Consider the following 26407-nt stretch of genomic DNA (forward strand, 5'->3'; position numbering starts at 1 on the left):
AATGCGCTCCCCTCGTGCATGCCAAGAGCGAAAAAACCCTGACAAACAATCACACAGTTCCCAGCTTTATCTCCTTCCACTGTGACCACTTATGAAATCTCGAAGATGTGCAGCCACATTGAAACTAAAAAAGGACATAAAACTGTGCTTTAGTGATTTTAAACGTGCAGTACACTGAATATACGCTCCGGTTCAGTGTCGGGTTATGGGTGAGATCTGTTGCTAACCACATTTATTGGAGCCTCTGTGGTCCAACTGTATCAATAAAAAGGAAAGTAGAAAATTCCCCATTAGACAACAATTTAATACAGGTTTTTTTTTTTTTTCTCCTCGGGTAAACCAGAGTACTCTGCAGCTTCAGCACCAGCTGATTGCTGTGTTTATGGATTATTGCATTTACTGTCAATCTTCCTGTGGGACTCGCGCTTATTTTTATCCGTGTGTAAAACAAAGGATTATCCCACATTTTTTAAATAAGATACTGAAGTCATATTTGATGCCTTCTCACTTAAGTCCCCAATGTTGTAATTCACTTTGGGGCGGCGACTCTTTTGCATTAAGTAACTGTGAATATCCCCACTTTCTTACTTCACATAGGCAAGTTGAAGTGTTTTATCATCGAAGAATATGCAGAATTATGTGTGCTCATATGACAAGAATAATTTGAAATGCGTATTGAACACCCTTTTATTACATAAAGTCCTGGAGAAATTACCTGGAGACAAGGAGCGTTCTAATCATATGGAGACAGAACAACAGACAAGGACAAATGCTTCACTGAGTTGGTTCAACCCACTTGAAGGTTCTGAGGGCAGGGTACACGGCAGGTGTATTCAAGGCCGCCTGGGAGATCCAAACATTGAGTCTTCGGTGGACACGTGTTGTTGGGGAGAGCACAAGCGTCCATGTCAACTTCACAATTCTTCCCTTGAAAACCTGAAAGAAAAGATTGAATACATGTTTAAGTGGCTGCATTCTTTTTTTTTTTTTTTTGGCTCAATGAGCCACAGTGCAACGGACATTTATTTAAATCTGCAGTGCAGGGCTTTTTTATCCTCATTCTGGCAGAGTGGGTACTTACAAAAACACTGTCAACATGCTTATGACGCCATTGGCTTCTAAATGCTCCTAGCTGCTATAGCCTCCAGTTGCTCATCCCCTCGGCTCTGGCAAACCAATCGTTGCTTCCTGTCTGCCAGCATGGGATAGTCACCAAAGATTCCAGATTTATAAACTGTGGTATACTACAGTGAGATTTAATTCGCCGTGATGGGCTTAATTGTGAGCATCGTGTGAGCTGCAGGTTCAGGCCTGATCTTACTTCTATGATAACTAAGAGGGGACAATAATTTCAGAATGATGGTTCTCTTAATCAGCTGTGTAAGTGATCCTAATTAGAGCTCGACTGATACTCGTTTATTGTTGTGCAGATACCGATATCAGAGAGTTAAAGAGGTAGATATTAGTACATTGGCTGGATGTTTTGCAGTTTAAAAATAAACTGTATTTTCTATAATGACATCAGTACACTGAGAATAATAATAATAATAATATATTACTACATGCACCCAAAAATCTGTCCAGCGAGACAAAACATTTTCATCGGTTGCACTGGTGCCGGTCAGATTTTTAGACACTAAAAATATTCCTAACAAACACCATCTGGGTGCACAGATCATTGCCTTTGAACATATGTATTCCTGTTTACAATCATTTACATATTTTTTTTTAAAACATGACAGTTAAATGTATCGCTTGCACGAGCACATAATTTAGGTGCACCCAATACATTTGACTGCCATGTTTTTCAAAAAAATGATGTAAATGATTGTAAACAGGAATACATATGTTCAAAGGCAACGGTCTGTGCATGAAAAAGCACCAGTGCACCAGAGCTCTGCCAGTCATATTTTTCTGCATTATAATCACACATCTATGGTAATCAAAAATAGGTTTTCATATAACAGCATGTCGGACAATGCACGCACCGACACCTCCGTCCCTGCAATAGGTCAATATCCACCTATAATATAGATGAACTGATATATCGATCAAGCTCTAGTCCTAGTTGTTGATCCTTTTTTGTATAAAAGAAAAGGGCAAATGTCAGTGTTCTGACATTCAGTATCTACATTCAGCAAATCATTTTGCAACACACCTGATCTGAAGTGACTGTCCCTCTTGCGTGGTGGGTGAGCGTCTACGTGGAGATCGTGCTGTGACAGAGGAATGAGGACGTGGGCTGATGTCTATGTCAGTGGGGTTATAGAGCGGGAGCCTCCCATCACAGACGTCAAGTTAAATTAGACCCATGACAACCCCCAGCAGGCTCAACAGTTATTGTAACTGCACCTACTACACCTGCTCAGAGGCCAGTCAGTACATTCAGAAAACATGCGTGTTTTACGAATCAGCCTATGATGTCTGTATTCACCCTCTTAGTATTAATATAAACTGTAAGCCTAAATTGGACGCTGTGAAGCAAAGCTAAAAAGCTCTTCAACATGTTAAGATGATTATATAGTGAGCATGGAGTGTTGTTTGACCACTGCTCTATCTCCCATCTGAATCACAGGATAGATTTCCACCGTTTGCACACAAGCTGGTGCCTTTTCTTTTCAGCCGGAGCCACAGTTTGCTCTTCTCAGCTGCCTCAGAAGCTGCCGTTACAGCCGGCCTTAATCCCTGATCATGAATCTCTAACTCCCTGAGTAAACTGGTGCTAGATGTGGCCACAGATCCATGGTAACGGAATTCCACAGGGCGTACCCCTGGCTTTCCAGCCTTTGCTACCAAATCTCATCTGTTATCACAGTAAAGCTAAGCCTCTTCTGCTCATGTGCCTCATCTGCTGCATCTTCTCACAGCAAAGTGACTTTCGCAACGTAAGAAAATAGTCCGCAGAGTGCCGGACCACAGGACAAAAGCAAAGTCTTGAGACAAGGATGGAATAATAATTTGGCAGCCTGCTTTATCGCCCCAAGCCCTTACCTGCCAATGCATACATTATATTGCACCGACTCAATAACACGTTTCCTCAACAACAGAACATGTGTACAGCTAGATCTGCTTCACACCTGTAAAGCTTACAGATTACATTGTTATTTCATCGTCCATTACGCTCTGGGGATGCATCAAACATCACATGTACACCATCTCAATAAGGGGTTTCCCTTTTCATACTTACCAACCGGTGTTTTGTTATCAACAAAACTGATAGTGGCTGTAATTCAGTGCTGCAGGATTGAGTCATAAATCAGTTAGCGTTTTTGCACATTTAGTTTCATCATCTCAAAAGTCAATGGGTTTTATGAAAAAGGCTTTTGGTTGAATGTCTTAAATGGGGTCGATGGTGAGCAGAAGTTTCAGATATTTTCACGTTTTGTCCAACAACATAGAACAGTTATTAAATACACCACATTTTAATCATTGCATCCCTTTAAACAGAAAAAGGTAGATGCTAACAAGTGGCTAAATGAGACTAATGGGGTTGTCTGGGACAGTAAACGTCACCACGCCGAACATGGACACTCATTTACTCAGTAGTCCATCCGTACAGGTTTAAGATGCCTCGGAACGACGTCACGCAACTGCGATGTTCTTCATTGGCTTTTAACTTCCAGTAGTTTTATTTAAACTTCAAAAATCATACAAGTGGTGTTCATCTGTGAAGATCACCTTGCTGAAAGAAACATTTGTTTGCTACAGTGTTTATTTTAGTAAGTAAGTAGTAAGTAATCCAAAGAGCCGGTCCTTTACATTTCCTATGTCTCTGCCTTGTTTTAGTTTTCACAATTATATATGCAAAAGTATGGGGTGGGGGCGAAACAATGAGGCTTTTTATTCTAGTAGTCTTGTAAATTCCCTCTTAAACAGCCTGGGATAATACGTTTAATGAAAAATAGAATTAAAGACTAATGAAAGACTATTTTGTGCTTAGCAACAGACAACGTTAATGAATGGGCTAATTAGTCTTCTTCCAAAATGATCGAAGGGCTCAAATGTAGTTTAAGGTTTAAGGGCTGGATTTGGTACATGGGACACCATGTTGAATAGGTCTGCTCTTTTTAAACGATTCTGAAAATAATTCAATTGAAGCTCGAGTTAATAGATAATAAAAAAAAACATTAGATGTAGCCCAGCAACTTATTATTATCATTATTCAGAAAGTTGTGGGTTCAAACCTGGACCTAGGATTTAAAATAGTTTGCAAGTTCTTCTGGAGTCTGCAAAGGTTTCCTGCAGTCTTCTCCCTAAGTTCAAAGACATGCCAGTTAAGTGAAGTGGAAACTCTATATTCCCTGTAGGTATGACTTTGTTTTTCTGTCTGTGTCTTAGCTCTGTGATCGACTGGCAGCCTGTCCAGGGTTTGCCCCACGTCTCACCCAATTCACGCTGGAAGAGTCTCCAGCTCCCCCACAAACCCTGAGCAGGATGGGTCGTATATACAAAATGGTGAAATATGAAACAGGATGATGTACACTCACCATCTATCTGCACCTTAGACACCCCAAGGGCTGACATAGCTCATCAGCTGATGAATATATAATGCCACCTCTGGATGCCACCTAAAATAGTGACTCTAATGTGCACTGATGAGGAGACAACACCAATGTGTTAGTAACACTGGAATTGTGTTTTAAGGTTTAATTGAACAACAATTGAATGAAATCACAGTGTTTCATTACCATCAATTGTACATTTTGCAAAAGGAGCCCCAAGCTAGGAAAAAGCAGCTAAAAATAAAACATCACCTGGCCACTAAGATGCTCTGAGCACAGTGTCTCTGGTCTGAATGTGTGGTAAACCATTCCAGTAGATCGGGAATGAGCTGTTGCCAGAAACACTTAGCCTGCCAACATCATGAAGCTCCCACGAGCGGTCCATCAGTTTACGTTTGGCGAATGTAAATTCAGCTTCAGCCCGTCAGGCAAAATAAGCAATTAGAGGGAAACGATATTAATGGCAGTTTCATAATGTGATATTGTGAAACTCTCATTAATATATTTGCACAATTTGGTTGCATTAAAGTGCTCTCGCAGTGGGCTTGGTGATTTTTTTTTTCTCAGCTGTCAATCTCAGGCCGAGGCTGTAAACCTATACTGTGAATAATGTGACCAAGCTGTGCCATGTTGCCTCCATACTACATGTTGTGATCGATAGCATACTGGGAAGCAGCCATTTATACTATGGTTACTTTAAACAATTTGTAATTTCATAATAACAGTGCTTCCTTTAAACACGCTGGAAATGCTGTAGTAAAACATCATTTTGAACATATTCAAAAAAAAAGATGGAAAACTAACCAAAGCACAGAAAAATATTTTTAGCATAGAAATATGATTCATGTGATGAATGAAGTCAGGCTGACTTCCCTGGCCCAACCTCCTCGGGCAGGATGTGTCACAGTCTAGGGACCCCGCTGGCAAAGGCTAATCACCTTTGGTTTTCAGCGTACACTGAGATGGCCAGAGGGGCCCTGGCTGAGGATCTTAGGCCACATTCACTGAATACAAATTTTAAAAGGTCTGCAGTGCCGCCTGTTTCCACAGCTAATACAGCTATCACTGAAAATGTTATTACAAAGCTTGAGCTCTGGCCACAGCCCAACATACCTGTAGGACATTGGCATTCGTAGTGTCCTGGCAGGTCGGAGCACGTGCCATTGTGCCGACAGGGGCTGGAGTCACACTTTCTGATCCGAGTCTCACATTTTGCTCCTGAGAAAGAGGGAAAAAATATATAAATTGTCACAAAATGTTGCAATTAGGCTTATTGCATACAAACACCTAAAACTCTATATTAAGTTTCCTCATTTGCATATTGCACATTTGCCAAAAAAAGTTCCCAGAGTAAATAATTTTTTTCAGTACTTATTACATGGATGGTCTGTCAGGGTTCCCAATCAGAATGCTACAGAATTGTAATTAAATATCTGTGGTCTTATTGATGTTTCAGGATAAAGGGCGCAGAAACTACGAGAAATATCCCTTTCATGACTGTATGCTAAACCCAGCAGCCAATTAGCTTAGCTTAGCATAATGACTGGAAACTGGGACTGTAGTGCAGTTTACTGCTTTGGTCTGTTCGCTGCTAACTTTAGCAGGTGCTGTGGACTCATCAAGTGGTCACTAGAGCTCATGCTCGGTTCACTGTCTGTAATACTTCAGTTTCAACACGGCTGCTCAAAATATTCTACTTCCGCTCACTCTCATTCTACGTCCACTTGCTATCCTGCCATCACAGTTTGAGTTTAGCTTGTGACCGAGCTAAAACAAAAATATGACAAAAAAAGACAAAACCTAGTTCAATTACGTTTCAGTTCACAAATCTACATTTGAAATTTTGCAGTATTTTGACAGTATATTAGATGTTTTTCATTAAAGGGGCACTATTTAGTTTCGGAGAAGAAATCAGACCTCAGAAGTTTAATATTTACAATATCAATGATGACACAATGACACAAACTCAGATATATACATTTGAGAGCCGTTCATTTAAAAAAAAAAAAAAAAATCAGTCAATATAGTACTTTCACTTCTGATTAAATTGTCTCAACCAAAACTACACAGTACGCATATAACGAGTGAGATATAAGGAGTTCCTACTCCCTACTTTCCCTGCCCTGCTCTGATCACACCCATTCTTAACTTCAGCCTTCATTTGGATCTCAACCACACACCTGTTAGTTTTCACAACTGCATCTTACACAGTTGTTTTCGCTATCACAGTTACAAAAAACTGCTTCTGCGGTAGTTCCCGCAGCAATTTGTGACTCCAGGCCCATATTTTTGCCATTATGACACACAAAAACACAGACACAGTGAAATCAATACCAGCCGGGCTGTCGCATCTGGTAATAAGCATTTCCCATCATGTTTTCCTGTAAGAGTTTTCTCCTGAAACAATAATTAACCACAAATGAGCTTTTAATGCTGCACGATTTCAGGTCCTGAGCCCCTGGAAAACACAAAGAGGGATGTAAGAGAAGACAAACCCCTGCCTGGACAGGCTCACTTCCTTTTTAAGAAAATGGGTCCCCTAATAATGAGCTCCATCCAGGCTGAAGAGAGGGCATACGAGGTGGGGGATGCATGCTGCTTGACGGGAGATTTGTTTGGTGCTCAGCTGCCTCAGCAGCTGCTAGTTGCACTGCTGTGGACGGGGGTGGGTGTCTTCCATTGCAGGTTATTAATTTAGAATGTCTCATCATCAATAACGGAGCAGCAATGACATGCAGTGAAAGTCCCTTCTTGACAGCGGCACCCTCATACTGCAGCACAAACACCATGATTGATATCATCTGCACGGTACCTGCTACAGGTCATTATATACAAAATATGCCAAGCTGTGCGGCAGCAAATTATACAAATCTGTCCCACTAAAACCCAAGAGACTCCTACGCTCATTCATGGTGTCGAATTCAATCTGTAATGAAGGACATCAGCTATTTATTATGATTTTCTTAAGATCTTTAAATTTGGTGATTTAAGTTATAATGTGTAAACACTTCTATGTCTCACAAGTTTTGAAATGATTGGGTATATTAAATGATGGTGAAAGTCAAACAAAATGCCAATTGATAAGTATTTACAAGATTGAGGTTCAAATGCAAAGACCTTTCAGATCATTTAAGGTGAAGATGATAGATGCACTACTGGATCTTTGCTTGGCTCTAAACTCGCAAACTGCATGCCCCCGTTTTGTGTGTGTTGCCCTGTCATCCACTCCACACAATTAAAAAAAAATGAATATGAATGAGAGCAGGAAAACATATGCCAGCCAATTGTTGTTCTGTGAAAAAGCAAAGCCCTAAAAAATGAAACCCGAAAGCCGGGGCTCGCATAACGTATCCTGAGTTATGATCTGTGATAGAGTACGGAGGGGTTTCTGGGCAAAGCTCAAAATTAAATTGGCCTTTCTATGCTGCATGGCTGTTGAAATTCCACAGCAGAAAAAAAAAAAAAAAAAGAAAGAAAGAAAATCCCAATATGCCGGAAAATGATGAATTCTATCAGTCACTAAGACCTTCCATGGTGTAAGAGACAATTTTCCATTACTGAAGTGGCAACAGATTTCAGCTTTGAACAGAAGGAAAGAATCTTGTTCATGTAGTGCTATGTAAGGGCTTATCTGACTGACAGGTGAGTGTGTCAGGACTTAAAGCTAGATTGGGAAATGCGCTGAAGGCCAAAACCAGAGCGCACTGGGGAAAGGAGGAAAATAACATCTGGTGGGTTAGCAATAAAACAATAGAGGAACAATACTGTGCTGTAACATCATAAACCCTTAGAACGTCTATAGGGTGCTCGGCAAGGATCATAATCCGTGTTCTTGTCAATCAAGTCAGCATAGAGTCGGTTTACATATTGTTTTCTCTCAGTGAGACACAGAGTCACACTAGCAAGTGGCTTATCTATAGGTATGGATTGATCTTACCATGCAGACTACACACTGGTCTTTAGATTAACCTTTCATTAAAATATCATGAGTGGTCTCAACCCAGGAAGGTCTCAAAGCAACAACGCCTTAATGAAAAGAAAACCTTACTTTGTCTGTTTTCTATTACTTTGTTCGACTGTTAAAGAGCAAAGTAAACAAAAAGGGTTAGGCTCCCCCCCCTTTAAATCTCAAACTCTGTAACAACCCTCTTTTCTCTTCCTTTTCATCTCCCTTGTTCCCATGCTTTTTTAGAACAGTTGTCATTGATAGCTTAACAAGTTCCGGCCATGTTTTCCAAGCTGGCAGCTAATTAGGAAGCCGTTTGCCAGAGTACTTGGATTAAATGCAATCAGCAGCGGGCCTTAGAAATGTCAAGCAGGCAAGGGTACTGGTAAATAAGCTTCAAGGTTAGAAAATCGCTTCATCAACAGAACTGGCCTTTGCTTGAAACTCTGTCGCTGGCTTGTCTGACATAAATCACAAGCCAACCACTGATTTCTGGCCTGAAAACGTCATTTTTCCACTTAATTTGCACTTCAAAAGACATCCAGTTATGTTCTACATTGTGGATACTAGTTGCACTGGATGTGTGATGGGATTTCGACTAAACAAAAGTGTTTTGCATCAGGTACTGTTATTCCTGGGCAATGTCGATGCAGAGAAGAAACCAGCTAATACCACTTATAATAAAACAATGTAATGATCACTATAGGCAGCTTCTGTTTCCACCTCCTCAGGATGGTCAGAGGTCAGAGGTCAGGTATGGAACAGCAGCACTTGAGGTGGCTGTGATGCAGACATTAATCAGAGAGGATGCTTGCAAACATGAACGTAAAACTGACAGGTAAAGAGTGGCCTCTGTTCTTGTTACGTTGCCCCGCTGACCTTTGCACGATCAATGCACAGCTTTAGAGGTCTTTAGGTGAACTGAAAAGTGACCCCCCTCTCCCCAAACAAGCTAATCTCAGATGTGGTACGGTGTTTCTCAGGAAAAGTCCGAACGTCAGTCCAAGTCAGCATTATATGGAAATTGGCTAAATGCAGGAAATGAACCCACCTTCCACCACATTTACGTTACAACACCACTGTTGCGATGTTCCGCAAGCTCTGTACTGTAGGTGGATTATGTTTCTAAATTATTTTTCTACACAAAAACCTTTTAAATGTTTAAGGATTAGAACAGTGACTAAGTTATGCTACACAAAGCTATAAACATATGTCATATTGTCAGAATTAAGAGAATAGTTTTCATAAAATCGAAGCTTAAAGCTAACCTGCTTAAACCAGGTTAAAGGTAATGCTAACAATCCCAATAAAAGTCAACCATTCATTATAATAGTGCTAACATTATACACTTAGCTAGGCTGTCAAAACAGTGTCAGGTCAAATTCAAAAGCAGGTGCTCCCAGGAGCTAACATGAGCTAATGGTAAGCTAGCTTACCCACCCGGGACAAAATGGAGGCAAAAAGTAAAAGGGTGCAAGAAAGAAAGAAAATGAAAAATGTCGAAAGGGGAACAACTAGAGCTGAAACACCAAGATGTTACTTACATTCACAACATTGCTTTTTTAGTCCCTGGTGGATGCAAGGACTTTGATATTAACACCTTCATAAGAGTGTTGGAGGCGGGGAGCCCCGTTCATCCCCATGAAAGCTGCTCAGCTGCCAAAAAGCCAGACTTCCCTGCTATAGAATTGCTTGGCTCCTGCGCCTTGCTGGGCCCACAGAGTGTGTGCACTAGAGACTTCCGCCTAGCGAGCTGGCAAACTTGATCAGAGATTCAATTATTCAATCTTGTAGCTCTTCTCGACGTTTTGAATTTTATTCAACTAAAGCTCAAATTATGATAGTCACCGTTTTTCAGCCACGTTTTCAAATGGAAGCTCATTGGAAAAAGATCTTTTGGGGGTCCAGCGCATCAAGTAATGGTAATTACACGGATCGGCCTCTATGAAAGTTGGCTTCAAAGCCCGCCACACTCCCCTGGGGCTTGGTTAAACATGTAGAGGCTTTTTAGCCATACCAAGTCAAGGCTCATGGTGACCTTAAAATGGCTTATAAGTCTGTTTGTGGTCAGTTTGATTCATGGTTAGTTCAACAAGTGAATTCACTTGAAATGCAGCCTGAGTCATGGCGTTACTATTTTTATGTTATCTAATCAATAACGCTCAGTGGGGTTAGCTGACATTCAAAGTTAATAAGAGGTAGTAGGTTTTGATTTGGCATCTGGTTGCGTTAAACTTAATATAATCCACCTACTTTTTTTTGCAGCAGGAACTCCTCATTCAAATTAAACAGCTGTGTCTTTGCCAGGAGTGTCTCATAATGAGGAGGGCGGCAGCTATTAGAGGTAAGATCGGGCCTAAAAAAATCCAGCCCGACCCGACCCAGGCCCGCAGGCATTAAAGCCCGACCCAGCCCGAGCCCGACCAATTAACTTGATTTGCAGGCCCGAGCCCGAAGCAAACCCGAAATTTCAATTTATCCCATAGTATTTTTGGCAGAAAAAAACGCAAGATTTTTCCACACGTCACTCTTACCGGCGGTGCGTGTTTGCCTTTTCAGTTCCCCTGTCTTAAGTTTATCTTTGATTTCTTGGTGCTCCATATCGGGGATATCTGGTCAAAATAGATGTGGACTCGCGGAGGGAAGATTACGTTCACGAAATGTCCGCAAAGCCGTGCGCAAAGCGTGCTCTTGCTCTGCGCCTCCTGTTTAGTAGTAGTTATATAGCAATTACCTTACAGCGCCGCCTTCTCTGTTTTATCCAAATTATTTATTTACAACAAGTATTCCTTAGTTTAGTATCCACACATCGTTTTAGTATACATTTTTATAAACATATATTTATTTTAAAAAAAGTCAGCGAGAGAGAAGCCCGAGCCCGACCCGACCTGAACGTAATGATTGACATTTTAGGCCGAGCCCGAGCCCGACCCGGCCCGAAATTCGGGTCGGGCTCGGGCTCGGGCTCGGGCTCGGGCTCGGGCTCGGGCTAAAGATCTTACCTCTAGCAGCTATGGACGGATATTCCACACAAAGCTTTTTATATGGCATAAAACCTTAATGGAAACCAATATTTAACCAAAATAACTAATATTTGCTGTAATCACAGTGGACGTGCAGTTATTTTAGCATGATACAAATTGTGCACTTTGATGGAATACACAAGTTTCTCATGATTTGTTTATAAGTTTTAAGCCATTTTATGCCATCTGCCTTAAAAACAGCAACAAAAAGCAAAATGGACTCATTCATAATTCATGGCCTGCTCTCAGCGCGAAGTCTCTCTGTGTCAAATGTTGTACATGGGACTGTAGGCTGTCTGCACACCGTCTGGGAGGAGTCACGTATTCAGAAAACGACTGCCTTGTCACATTGTCACGTAGCTTTGTACATATGTTGCGTACCCAGGATGTAAACATAGCAGCATAATAAATGTCAAACGAAGAACACAAATCTGTGTCAACAGCGTGTCACTGTCAAGCTGTACCAGTTCAGCGTCAGATTCTCCCCGAACATCAATCAGTCACTTCATGCCCCACGACCAACCTTCCCACAAGGGTTTGTGCAAAACGATCCATATTTGAGATATGCTGCCAACGGACAGACAGATGGAAAGGGGCAGAAACAGATAATGGAGCAAAGATATCTCACCTGTGAAGCCGAGGGGACATTTGCAGGTGTACTGAGGGGGGGATGATGGCTGACTTGTTGTAATGCACGTGGCTCCATTCAAACAGCTGTTTGGTTTTATCAGGCAGGCGTCGCCTACATATTGACAGAACTCTCCGATCCATCCCGGGGCACAAACACACTGCAGAAAACAATAATTGTAACATTACAGAACAGCGCACTATTCTGAATAAATGTATTAGCCCATACCAACAAAAGGTTTTACACAGAGGACTATGTTCAAGAGCCACAACATGTATCCATCATTGTAATGGTAGGGCTGACTTTCGATTGTAACAATAAGGGTTGAATGAACACTATGTTATTTCCGCAATTAGAGGACTCGTAATCAGAACAAAAGAAAGGACATAAGTAGTGTGGGATCATGGGAGTTGTCTTCGATATAAACGTTTCAAACTTTTATTACAGTTACACAACGCCACCTGGACTAAAATTATGGATTTCTCTTGGTCGTTTTTCAGACATCTGAAAGACAGAAATTTAAATATAATACCTTTAAGTAGTTGGATTTAAGTTTTAAGGGTGTTTGGTGACGTGTCACTGCCCTATTGGATCAACAGTAAATTCATTTATCTAACATTATCATCATCATCATCATCATTATTATTATGTGGGTCAGACGGTCACTTTATTTTGATGTTTTCTTACGTATGCCCAACATAAAGCACTTTCTGACTTCTGTCTGTGAAAAGCCCATTATCATGTGTTATCATTGTCATCATCATTATTATCATTATCATATAAACCTTTATAAAAATGGGCTGTTTCGCACATTATCCATCTGATCTGGCTGTAAACATCCTCAAATGACTGTTCACCCAAATCACAGGAAGCCCTGCCTCAGCCGATGCCTTGCCCGCACAGATGGTTTTGGTTTAATTTCCTGAGTTTTGACATATGCTCTGTTGAGGTTTCTGCCACTTTATCACAAGGATGGAGGTGAACGGAGTATGTAACACTTGAATGAAAAATGACTCTGAATAAATTTGGCTGTATCTTTTATTATCAGAAAGAGTTATATAGTCATCCGGGGACTGTTTCTTCCTGGCAGTTGTTGACACTGAGGTTACCAGTCATTCTTTCTGGATATACAAGGTCGCCACAGATTTCTTTTTTTTCCTAAATGCAGAGATCACTGGCAACAAATTTAAAATGTGCTGAAAGCGACTACTGAGAAACAAGGTTGCATAAATTCAAATGTATGTGCATGGATTGATACCACTATGGGTTTTGTAAGCGAAATGTTGTCATTATTTTAAGGTCATACGACCCTCTTAAGCTAAAAACGAGGCACTTCAACTTCAGCCATTTTTTTTTTTTTAAATCACAAATCCAATGTAAAAATATTCCTCTCTAAAAGGACCGCTCTGTTTACCAAACGGTAAAATCATTTTCACATGACCTCTAGTTTCGCTCTCTCTGCTAAGAGCATCTTCACGGCAGAGGGAATGAAATGATAGGGTTACTTTTACCGTAATAAACACAATAGCTTTTTCGTACTCAAAGGAGCCCTTCATCAAATACATAAATGAAAATAAAAAAAACATAAAAACAAGAAATGGCCCATTTTCAGCGAGCAGAGGTTTTTGATTATGTCTGACCCCCACTGGCACGGAGCATCTAAAAGTGGATTTTAGATGAAGAAACACTCTCAGTGGTCTAATGGAACAAGACTGATGGAGAATAATTAGGAGCTATGGGGTATTACGGAGCAGTCTCAGGTGTTGTAAAAATACAGACATTTGAGGACACTGAGCAATAGGGAGGCAAATTAGACCAGAACCTGTCCGTCTGATCAATGTGTCCACATACTCACAATGATTAATGGGTTTGAATTGGATTACCTTTGTCTGTAGAAATCTTCTATCAGTGACGCTCCTTATTCTCTTTATTTTTTTTTTTTTTACTTCTCTTAAGTATTGAACTGAAGAGAAGTAGCCTAATTTATTTTGAATAGCAGCTGTTTGTTATAGACCTTATCTATCTGTTTGCACCCTGATGGCTCAATTTTTATTGACTGAGGCAATGTATAGAGTACTTTTAGTATTGTTTGGATATTTGCCCTTTATATTTTCATGGTATTTGTACTTGAATGTACCCGCTGCAATGATAACTTTATTAATCCCCAAAGTTAAATCTGTCTGTCTGTCTGTCTGTCTGTCTGTCTGTCTATCTATCCATCCATCCAATGAAATAGTAATTGTTAGTAATGTCTGTTGTCCAATATGGTCCTTGTCATTCAGGAATAATGATCAAGTGACTGATTAATTCCTTACTTGCCTCACAATGTCTTTAACCTTAATGTGAAGTGTTACTGTAAACTATGCAACTAACAGTTTCATGCTAATCATGATTTTAAAGGGAAAAGGTTGCTGTTAAACACAATGTATCAAATATATATATAATATCTAAAGTCCAATAATTAAAAGTTCAGCCATTGCAAACAAGATGCATGTAGTTATTATACTATATATGTACTGCAGCTCTGCCTGTGATGTGTTCCCTTTATTGTTTATACTGTAATAGGTGCAGGTGCATGAGTCATATTTTGCGGGCTTACGAGTATGTCATTAAGACGGAAACATTGAATTACTTACCTGATATCCGCCTATTATGTTGAAGCACAATCCCTCATTGAGGCAGCTGATATTGAGCAGCCTGCAGTAGTCAATTACTTCTTCACAATTCTTCCCGGAAAACCCTCTCAGACATCTGTTAAGAGGAGGTCAGTGTCATCAAAATCAATTCACCCTGAGCCTTAAGCACTAACAAGCCATATTTTTTATTTCTATTACAAGATGCACGGGGTCATAATTTTGTTTCCACATGACCAATTTGTGATCCAGATATGGTGAGATGGTGCTCACTAATTATTTGTCCTTTTTTTAAAAAAACATTTTTTACACAGATTGCCAAATGGGTGCAGTCCGGGTCAGGACAAATTAAGATACGTTATAAATCACTGATTATGCTTCCATACAAGCGTCAAAATCCCACATCACTGATTATAACTGTCTAATTTAGATACACATTTTGTTTGATTGACTTCTCTTCTAATTTTCATTTGGCGTGCTTTGGATTTTGATTTAATTAAAGTGTCTTAAGAGTAGAAGAGCTGTCATTGTGACAAAAAAAAAACATGCCAGGACTGTTTGTCCAATTATCAAACAAAAAGTCAACCCAGTTTTTCACATTTACAACATGAGTTCTTGTAGCCAAGATCCAAATCAATGTGTTTAGCGCCAATGTGGTATAAAAAATACTAATCTAAAAGTCATATTTGAGTAAAATCAAAGATGACATGTTAAATATGACTTTGGTAGAAGTGAAAGTAACCCATACAAACAGTACTTGAGTACAAGTAAGTATAGTAAGTATCAAAAGTAGCTTTCTGGCAATAACTGTACTTAAGTACCAAACATACAAATAAGAATTAAAAGTAAATGATTATATGTATTTACATGTTTGTATATAGTATGACGTATACTGTGAGTTGACGATTATTGATCTGGCTGATAAGTGGATCTGATATTCAGCCCGTTTCCGATTTTAAGAATGCAGGTTCTAACTAAGCAGAAAAAATAAGCTTCCATAATGCAACAGATAAAAGATGTTCTTATCTTATCTTATCTTATCTTATCTTATCTTATCTTATCTCTAATCAGTAATTAATCAGCACTAATAATTCTTCTGTTCTGGCGCGTCACTGTAGAATAGCTGTGATCTAAAAGACCCCAGGCGTAAGGTAAAGTGGAGACTTCCAGAGCCGAGTCTAATAAATATTTCCATTTCTCATCAAACCGGTAGACCTGAAAACACATTCATACAAATCCCAACAGTGAGATGCCAAAAAAACAAAACACTTCTGTCTTGTCTATTACAAAGGTGTTTCACATGGGTGTTTGGTTAACAAAACATTAGACAGACACATTTCAGAAAGTGCCATGGAAGCGCGGCACGAGGTATTTCAAGGTGTTTCTACGTCTTCTCAGTTTGGATAAAGGTTCAGATGAGGTAAAAGACCGGCAGCAGACGCACTAACAGGAGTTTTTTTGTCTGTGTTAAAAACAGGTTTCAGCGTGATAATAAGTACCTAGAGAGCATCAAAGGCAAATTGTGATCCGCTGGAAGCCCGTATCCTCCGAGAAGCTTTGTGCAGCAAACTGTTCTAACTTTAAATGGCAAGTCAGGTTTTCGAGTGGAGCCAAAACGATGCAGGGCGGTTGACAACGCTTTGTGAAAAACAACTGTCTTTGTGGTGGCATTATAAGTTTTTCATGTCAAAAAAACCAAAAAAAAACCATGAAAAGACCTTAACTAACAATGTGTTAGTCTGTCTCTCAAAACTTTTAGATGACAGTGGACAGGCATTGTTCTACACAGAGACATAAAAAAACAGTTAAAAATATAATTACATAAATATGTATAGCTCATATATCTATGGGTAAGCGCATACTTGTATAGAACTGGAGCTTCATACTCGCAGTTACTTGTACAGACATGACCGATCTATTGGCAAACCTAGACATAATTCCCTTATTTTGGTGGCTCATCGATGTATTTAATAGTTGTTTTGCTGTGTTGATCTTTGTTTTTTGTTTTTTTTTAAAAATACTTTCTGGACAATAATAGTGTCTATGACACAGAGGAAGAAGCTACAATACGATCAGTTCATTGTTGCTTTTGGTCTTTACATGGGGATTTGTTTTACAATGAGAGAAATACAGAATATCACCAGCCAACAATAGGGCTTTAGTCCTGCCAGAAAGGTATTTATTAGTCTTGGAGCTTTTAAGCAAAACGTAAACCCTAATCACATTAAATGGATGGAAATCCAAAAAAAATAAATAAATAAGGGAAAAAAAAAGAGAGAGACCCATCTTTATTCCCTCTCAGTGGGAGGCACAGTCCCGAGACATTCCAATCATCTAGAAAAAAAGCGACCGCGAGAGTGGCCTCTATTAGCCGCCTGCACGCGTCTCACCTGCAGACATAATCATTTCCCCTGGACACACAGGTGGCATTGTTGAGACACGCTGATGGGCTGCACGGGTTCTGCTGCCTCCTGCACGCTGAGACCACATTACCATCTGCGCAGACACATTCGGAGTCCTGCAACAGCGAGGCGAAAAAAAACAAACAAACCATGTCATCTGTCAGTTTGTGGAAAACAGGGTGAGATTACACGAGGGTGCGCGAGATCACCGACCATAGGAAAAAATTATCAATAACAAAGCAATTCCGCTGTGTGTGTGTGTGTGTGGGGGGGGGGAGTGTGCCCCGCTGACGTAATTATTTGTTACTGATCACTCCAATCAAACCTTATCATATCCGAGTAGTAAATGATAGGTATTATATAAGTTTTAATATGAGTTTTAGAAAACCACGAGCAGCCATTAATGCGCTAATGGTCGTGTAAATCAAAGTTAAAGAGATGTGAATTTTCAGATTAAGCCTGTGGAAAAAAAATATCTATGTCAAGCAGCCGCAGCATCAGGCGTCGTTATTGATACATATCCCTTTTAGCTCGCTGCACTCTGGTATTCTTCGGCGAGGCTGTGAAAATATGCAGCTCGCCTGGCAAACTGTAATGAACAAAAACAAAAAGGTCAGGGAAAGACAATTAGACCATTACAGTGTTTTCCTCCGGCGAATCCTCGAGAACATTAAGAAACACAAGTCTCTTTGCAAAAATGTTTGCCCACAAATGGCATTTCCAGCGAAAGGTGGAAAATTGCAGCAGGCGTCCAATTACAAAAGGCTTTTTGACGAGAGCCATCTCAAACCGGCACTTAAGTACGCGCCGGGTCATTCAATCAAAATTCTGGAGGACGCGAATCCTCTTTCCCCCATAGCTCATCTTAAGGAAGAAATATTAATTGCTCACTTCAGCCCTCAGCGCGGAGCCATTTGATCTCATTTCTCATTTCAAATGTGCCATTTCTTGTTTACGTCCCACTGAGATAAAACAAACAAGGCAAATTAAGTGCTCACGTGCTCCCCCGCGCCGCAAATTTGCTCCTCCTGACACGAGTACAGCAGGCAATCCGAGTCGAATCGGAAGTCGCAGGTGAGGCCCCCGAACCCCTCCGGACAGCGACAGACAAATCCTCCGGGGCTCTCCTCCTCGCACTCGCCGCCATTGCTGCACGGGTTTGGATCGCAGGGGGCTTTCCTCCGCTCACACGGTGGGCCTGCAAAACAAAACTACCATTAGCAAAAACTATTTAACCCCCACGAGTGGCGAACATGGGAGCAACGCGGGACGGCGATAAAAATAGCTTCAAAGCAGTCCGACCAAGTTTACGCCTGAAAACACTTGACTGACGTGACTGAGAATCCACGGAGGAAGGGGCTGACTGACGTGTAAGCAAATATTCTCATAATTAAATCAAAAGGCGAGGCTAACTGTGTGCGGCATCCAAAAGCTGTCAAACTGTGTGCCGGCCTCCGATCCGGCAAACACCGCAGAGCAAAACACCACCAACTGCAAAAATAATTGAAACCGCTGAGATGTTATCCGGCACAAATAAGTAATGTTGACGGTATATCAAGAAGTGGGGAAAAAGCCTAAATCATTTACGGGAGTTCTTGGGGACTGCAGAGTATTGTCGTGCCTCGTGGAGTAACATCATTCATTTTTACCCGCTTAGCTTCGGGGGAAACCAACGTCTGGAAATAAATGACTGGCTTGGTTCGCCTAAAAATGTATGTTTTTTCCCTTAACGTTATACACAGAATTGAGTCACTGCTGTTTTGTTTCGACTGCTCAGGAGAAATGCCTCCATCTCAAGGCGTTTTCATGCTGCGTGTGTGTGTATACTGAAGTCCATGCTTGTGCGACAGAGGACTGTATCTGGTCGGTCCGCGGCATCCTGTGAAGTCGGGTCTTCGAGGAGCTCTCGGTTCAGCGCCACGTTCAGGACTGTAAGCTGTTTGATTGGTCGTGTAAAAAAAAAAAATGGCTAACACACGTCCAAGGTCACGAAGTCACAGGCAGCTCCAGTGTCAGTCACCTTCATACTGCTGCGTCCGCAATGAAAAGGAATGGTTCCTTCACATCTGAGTGAGGGGGGAGACATGGTGACATTTTCGAAAGGGGAATACTTCTCTTGATGAGCGGTGCATGCACTGTATATACTTACATTTATGAAATGCTTCATAAACAAGTTATTACCTATGGTTTAATGAAGAGGAGCAGAAGAAGCAAACTGATGGTCACAGTACTTTGAAAAACTGTTGAAAATATTATCTCAATGGCCCATATTAAATGTTAAATGTTTCTATACATTTATAATTGCTTAATACATTGTTTGCAAAGCATTTCACTGTTTGTTAGATGTGAAGTAACTATTGACTTCCATTTAATCAACTGTACATTAACTATGAACCATTTTCTCAGTTATTATGGTGTCGCTCTTTATATTAACTGAGCGGCAGCTTATTAGCACCATCACTGTTGTATAATACACTTTAACCGTAACTAGACTTTTTAAAAAATGACATCTGTAATATTATAATGTTTTCTAATAACATAAATCCATTCTAACTGATTTAATGTTTATTGAAGATGTTGTTTTTATACAGTTCAGCGCCGTACTGTGTGTCCTGGGTGCTAAAGAGAACTGCCCTGGCATGCACACAGTCTTGTCCCTGAACATACAGCTGCGTGAACATATAGCAGGATGTATCATGTCTGAAGATGTACAACCTACGTTTTCCCCAAAGTAGGCCCCTTTTATTCATAATTCACGCTTTAATGTATTATTAAATGTTTTTCTGCTAGATACACAGAAGAAAGAACAATTCATCTTGTTTATTCTTTTTTCAAATCACTACAAGTTCCAAATGACTAAATGATGCAGCCTTTGTTATTGCGGTTTTCACCTTTATGGTCATTACTTCTACGATAACACTATAATCGCATTCAAGTGCTTTTTGTAAAATATCATATATGCAACAGCTTGGTTTGCATGCATCATTTAAAGTATGGACCGAAAGAGTTACGATAAAAGAGATTATACAACAAGAGTTCCCAACTTGGAAAGCGCGATATCCTGATCCTATATGAGCGCAAAAAAAATAAGTCAACACCTCTGCATCAAACACACTGATAAACAGGAAAGTCGTCATTAAGATGTTTAAATGATTTTCACGGCGGATTTTTCATGCAACAAACCAAGCGGTCGGCGCCGCGGCCCGGCTCGTAAGCACTTTCCGAGATAAACTCTGAACTGAGCTGTGGCCAGTGGGGTTTTATTTTTCTAAATGCTGCAGTGCCTCAACACTTTTCACCGCTGGCAGCTTAACCAGAGGCAGGGTAATGCCACAGTGACATTGTATGCAAAGGGATAAAATTAGACTGAATCCACTGGAGGTTCAAGGTGAAGAAAAAAAAAAAAAAACCCCTGATGTTATTCCCCGGTGAGGGTTTTCATTTTTGTGTTTCTTCACAAGGTGCCTACACATTTATCTTTCCTGCGACTCTTTCTGTGCATATTTTCTTTAATCCCCCTGCTGATACAAGTGCTCATGTCCCAGGGGCTCCTCGTAGCCTCCTCTGTGGGCATCAATCTTACAGCGCACAACTTCGGGGGCTCGCTTTCTCCTCAACTCATTTTCTACCCAGAAATTGAGTTTCCGTGGCCGGCCCGCTACGACTTGTGCCAATACAAACTACTGTATTTTCAGGAAGGGGGCCTCCATCCGTCGCATGCATTTATGACACAGATAAAGACTGCAGCGCTCGCTTCTCTCTGCACTCAGGGCAGAATTTCCTAATGCATGACCATTTTTAGTTCGGGTCACGCATGGCACAACACCACTATTTCTTGTTTTACGACCGTTTGCGTTCGCGCTGACATTTATGCCCGCCACAGAGCCGCTCGTCTCCAACACCCGTATCATCGCAGTGATTATGAACTGCGGCTAATCTAATATACATAAAGAAGCAACGTTGTGTCAGTATGCAATTAAATTGCTCAACAAGGGTAATGACTGCGTGGTCCAAATTAAACTTTAAAATTTTGATATAACTACCAACAGCACTGGAAAAAAAAACAATTAACACCTTATCACAAATGGAAAATGGCCCCATAAAGATGGTAATACCTCGCAACAAATACCCTAGAGGTAGCACAGAGGAGAGTCAAATCAAAAGAAAATCTCATTTGAAACGTCCCATGAGTTTGGCTCATTATTCTGTGCGCATAGACTTTGGCCTATGAGGGCAGCCGGCGCTGGAGCAGCCACTAACTTCCAGTTGATTAATGAGGCGACTGCAGCAGGGAGGTAGAGGGAGCACAAGCTCCACAGAACTCCCAGGAAGCTGATCCGACAGCAGGACACCATGACTATGCGAAAGCACCCGGTGGGGTCCACTTACTTGAGAGGAAAGCACAATTAAAACAAATTAGACAAAAGCAGCGAAGGCAGAGAATGCATGTAGCTCACCAATTTGATTCCAATGTGAATTACATTAATTATACGTTTAAAAAAACGAAAGGCCAGGGCCACGCGCCTTCTGAAGTTTTACCCCATGTCTTGTTGTATGTATATACATTCATCAGACAGGCAAATGAGCAGAGCTGACAATTCTTCGACTTTCATGTGTGTTTTAGGCAGCGAAGTCGAACACCAAAGCGTGTAACACATCTGAAGCTCCAGCGAAGGACAGCTTGTGATGGTTTGCCTCGCCGCGCCACGGAAATGACATGCGTGTATGGCCGTGCAGCACCAGCAGGGGCAAGCATAGTTTAAAGGGCCAGAAAAAATGGACATCAGAAAGAGGTCAGGATTGGTCGGTTGGTTGAGAAAGTCGCAGTTTGTTCTGAAATTAATCAAGTATCCAACCCAACAGTCATCTTGCTTAACACTCACCAAAACCCAATGGAAACCTTAAAGAACCAATACTATATATTAGCCTGGTAACTTTCACATAACTGCAGTTGTCAGTATGGCCGGTTTTATTGTGATTTTCAACTCTTTTCTATATACAGGGTTAATAACCCATTAAGATTCTATTGAATTGTTTTATATTTCTTCATGTTTTTGGTGAAAGGATGTAATTTCACAGAAAACCACTTGGTATTTTACTATTTTTACATCAAAGCGCAACTGTGTTTTGAACTGACATTTAACATCTGGTGATTTAATGCTACCCTATCCAAAAAACACAAACATGTTGTTAATCTGATTATAACCAAAAGATAATTGCCAACTATCATGACCACTGAATCATCTTCTCTGGTTCTGGCTTCTTATATGTAAGGAGTCGCTGATCGTCCAGCATTCGGTTCAGCTGGCCGTCTCCCATTCACTGTTATGTATGAGAGGATCAATGCAAAGCGCTACTGTGCCCATCTTGCACACGTCTCTTTTAAAATGTAAAGTAAGTTCAGAGTTCCTGCGCGACACTCCCAGCACTGTACTTTCTTCTTTTACTGTATAAACTTAATCTGCTCTCACAAAACCTGATGCCAGACAGCACTGGAAGTAACCTTGAGACCACTTCTCCAAAATAATAAGCTGAAAGCATGGGCTGGACTCGAAAAGGCAAAGCTATGACACTTCAAGAATGCTGCCAGGACAAATTGTGCTCCAAATAAAACAATGAATCAATGTGAAGAGCCACCTGGAGTTTTTACTCCAGAAAGTTCATCGCAGGCTCGGATTTACAGCACACAGAGCTATCCAGGGCAAGCGGGGAAGTATCCAGGTCTTGTAACCCATTTGTGTGTGATACCCATTAACCTAACTGTACGTTACTGGAGCAAATGAGACTCATTACCTAAATAATGGGGGAAGCTGTAATGTCTCATTAGCAAGCTCACCAGATCTCGAGTGCCACCCAACGCTTGTACATGCGCCTCGAGTAACTCGTCTAAATTACACAGGAACACTATTTGGCCACCATTGAAAAATATGTTACAATTGTGTCTCACTCACATGAATAAATTATTCATGAGGGGAGATATTAGCATACTTTATAATCGACTTGGCTAAAAGTGGAGACTGTAAGCCTGACCGACCACCGAAACCATGAGCATGAAACACTCAGGAGTATGGTCAAATATTAGGAAGAACAGAGATCTAATGTTGAACACTAACATAAATTATACATCATATGTCTTTTTTTTAAGACCAGGGTACAATAACTGATCTTTTTTATGTATTTAAAGGGTAACTCCATCAATTTTACACATTAAAACGTGTTTACAGGTCTTGGGGAGTGCTTCTGCATATGTGAAAACGGTTGTATAAAACCTTTTGTGGCTGCAGGGAAAGCTCCATGTAATCTGATTAATTGCGCCCAGTGACGTCACAAAGTGGCTAAGGTGCATTGTGGGTACTGTAGGCACCCGAGTTTGCAATCCTTTTAGACTCTCTATGGACATTTGAAAAACAAATGATCTTTTTTATTCCATTCATTCTTCTTCTTTTTCAAAACATGGCACCTACATTACCCACAATGCAATTTAGCTACTGAGTAACATCAGTGGAGGCAGCTGATCAGATTACATGCTGCTTCCTCTGGAGCCACAAGAGGTTTTAAACTCTTTTTCACATACTCAGTATTACTCCCCGAGATCTGTAAACACACTTGAATGTTTAAAGTTGCCCTTTAAGCCATGCCATTCTTTTTTTTTCTCTAGCAGTCTCACAGAAGTTGGCCAGTATCAAAGTGGGGATTTAATAAGCTCAGCAGAAACAATACACAATAAATCCTGTTTTAATTGATTGCTGTAAACCTTCGTTTTATCAACCGCGACACGCTCAGTTAGGCGGCAGTTTATCCCTGACTCTTTTACAGCGGCATGTCACTGGTCGTAACATGAGGTATTTGATTTGAAGTGGCCCGCTTCGTATATTACGATGACAAGTGGGCTCCAGGTTTAAAGCCCACAAGGAAACGCTGATCTTTAAAAGATATATGGTTTTTGTAGTTTTCCGCTTTGACCTTTTCCAAAGATAGTTGCCCCTCCGAGGCAAATGACACGCTCGTGCATACGGAACTGGGATGCGGCCACATCTTTTCCCACTGCCTCCATGAAGAACTGTTTGCTTGTCTATGATTTGCCTGTCGGGGATGGACTCTGAAAAGCGAGATCCAAGATGGTGTTTCTACTGTCATACTGTAGTGACGGACGCTCCATCTGTCTTACATCAGCCAGCTGAGTGAGAGCTGCTTACCGGAGAATCCTGTGTCACAGCTGCATTTGAAGGAGGCGGGCGACACTTGAACGCATGTCCCATATTCACATATCCTGTCACAGTTTTCCTTCCCGACCACCTCGGAGCAGTTAACCCCTAGAACAGACGGCAAAGTCGGTAAACCACACAGACCAAACACAAACAAAAGGAAGACGTCTAAATTATGAATTGTGTGTGCATGCACAGAGCGAAAGCTGATGCTATTTATTTGAATTTCTACTTTGGAAGAGATGAAACTGAGATCTGCCGGATAACATTGGAGAGGAGACTACATGACGGCTGCAAAGGGATTAAGAAAGAAAGTCATTTGGAATGCAAGCACTTTTAATATTAATTCTGTTTGCATTACACGCAAGTGTCGGAGTTAATGCTGAATAACATTAACGTGATGTGCCCAATAAATGTATAATTGAGAAGGTGGCGTGCATTAAAATTTGAAGCAACTTTTACACTTTTATATCCGGCTGCTCTCGGCTAATCAGAGGGGGGAATTCTGTTAAATACGTCAATCAAAATGCACGGACATGACTGGATTCTTCAGAGAGATATGTTCTTTATGGAGCTCGAATCATCAAATTATGTGTGACTCAAAGAGGCTTCATTGTACAACAGCGGTAGAAAAGAAAGAAAATCAATCAATGAGGTGTAGCGACTTTTTCTCCCCAAACGGGATCGGCGGGTTTCGTCCTTACCTGTGAAATGTGGAGGACACAGACACTTATACGTTCTGTGGTTCGGATCTGCCGATCCATTGCTCAAACAGACTCCCTTGTTTTCGCACGGGTTATCCAAACAGGCATCGGACTTTTCACAGAACCTCCCCGAGTGGCGGTGGTGGCATCGACAGTGGTATGCGCCTTCCCACGGGCCTGTCTGACAAACACCGTTCCCCGAACAAAGCCGCAGCAGAGGGGAGGCCTGACAAAGCTGCGCTCTGACAGACACATTGAGCCGCAAGCCGAGCCTGCACAGCTGCGCGTCTCCCTCGTGCAGAGCGATGAAGTAGTGATGACCCGGGATGAGCCACTTGGCCTCGACCGGCTCCCTTTCTTTTATAATGCCGGGGAAAAGAAACTGATCTTTCATCTGTTCACCCGTGGAACAGCTTTCAAAGTCCTCTCTTGACACATTGAGGAGTGTGATGCCATACGACTTCAGCGTTTCATCAGCGGACATCAGCAGTTTGTCTCCATGCTGCAGCTGAAGTGGACATATCTGTGGGAAGTTGAAAGGGTGCCCGGCCGAAATGTCCCCCCCGGGAAAATCCCAACACTCAGAGACGCTGCCGCAGACGTTTCCCACGAGAGTCCAGTTCATTTGGACCGTGCGCTGCTTGACATGCCACTCGAGTGAGGCTTGCCTGTTGCAACTCGCTTTGCAGTGGATCACCTGGGCAGCCACAAACACGGCAATCAGGTGAAACGACAACGTGCACATGGCTCCGCTCTCTCGCCACTTGATTTGAATCAATCCGGCAGTTTAAAAACTCGCGTCACCTGGAGAATAGATGAGGTGAAGGAGTTGTATCGTATCCTTCATGAGATGCTGCTCCATGTACTCCAAGAGGTCCGCATGAATACCAGTCACCTGAAAAACGAAGAAGATTGCAATTAGGGTTGTTGTCTATAAAACCTATAATGCCTTGCCAATTGACCCTATTCACACAACGGGCGTTCCTCTCTAACATCACACTCAGGGTGGGAGGCTCAAATTCTTGGATTATGTTATGCTGTGTTGTCTTACATCTGGATTGTAATTGTCCACTGTCATTTTAGAAATCATAACACCTTTGTCAGATTTTTCCTTCATTCACACAACTAGAAACCTTGAGCACAGCACTAGGGCGTCTGAGCTCCTCGCACAGGCCGCGCCGTCAGCGGGGAAAAAAGAAAAAAGAAAAAAACGCCGCCGTGTGAAAGCTGTCGATATCATCTTGCACACGCGGCATTAAAACTTGATTGAAAGCAGGACAACAGACGTGAGGACCGCACCGCTATCGACAACACGCCCGTCTCCTTGCAACACGTGGACCAGTCTAGCAAGAGCTGTCATAATC

At 41.4% G+C, this 26407-nt stretch overlaps 1 protein-coding gene across 2 annotated transcripts in view; it reads right to left on the reverse strand.

Moving 5' to 3' along the window:
• Positions 1 to 26407, reverse strand: part of eys (eyes shut homolog) — a 295658-nt gene that overhangs the window by 142718 nt on the left and 126533 nt on the right. For both annotated transcript variants that reach the window (XM_037124906.1, XM_037124907.1), the window contains exons 5-12: positions 25044 to 25938; positions 24331 to 24447; positions 18133 to 18332; positions 17123 to 17250; positions 14736 to 14850; positions 12100 to 12259; positions 5616 to 5720; positions 797 to 936 (exon numbers count right to left, since the gene is read on the reverse strand). In XM_037124906.1, coding sequence (XP_036980801.1) covers positions 797 to 936; positions 5616 to 5720; positions 12100 to 12259; positions 14736 to 14850; positions 17123 to 17250; positions 18133 to 18332; positions 24331 to 24447; positions 25044 to 25788 — 1710 coding nt within the window. In that variant the 5' untranslated portion in view covers positions 25789 to 25938. The remainder of the gene's footprint in view (positions 1 to 796; positions 937 to 5615; positions 5721 to 12099; positions 12260 to 14735; positions 14851 to 17122; positions 17251 to 18132; positions 18333 to 24330; positions 24448 to 25043; positions 25939 to 26407) is intronic.

The sequence above is a fragment of the Acanthopagrus latus genome, chromosome 15 (assembly GCF_904848185.1).
Source record: "Acanthopagrus latus isolate v.2019 chromosome 15, fAcaLat1.1, whole genome shotgun sequence".
Lineage (NCBI taxonomy): Eukaryota > Metazoa > Chordata > Actinopteri > Spariformes > Sparidae > Acanthopagrus > Acanthopagrus latus.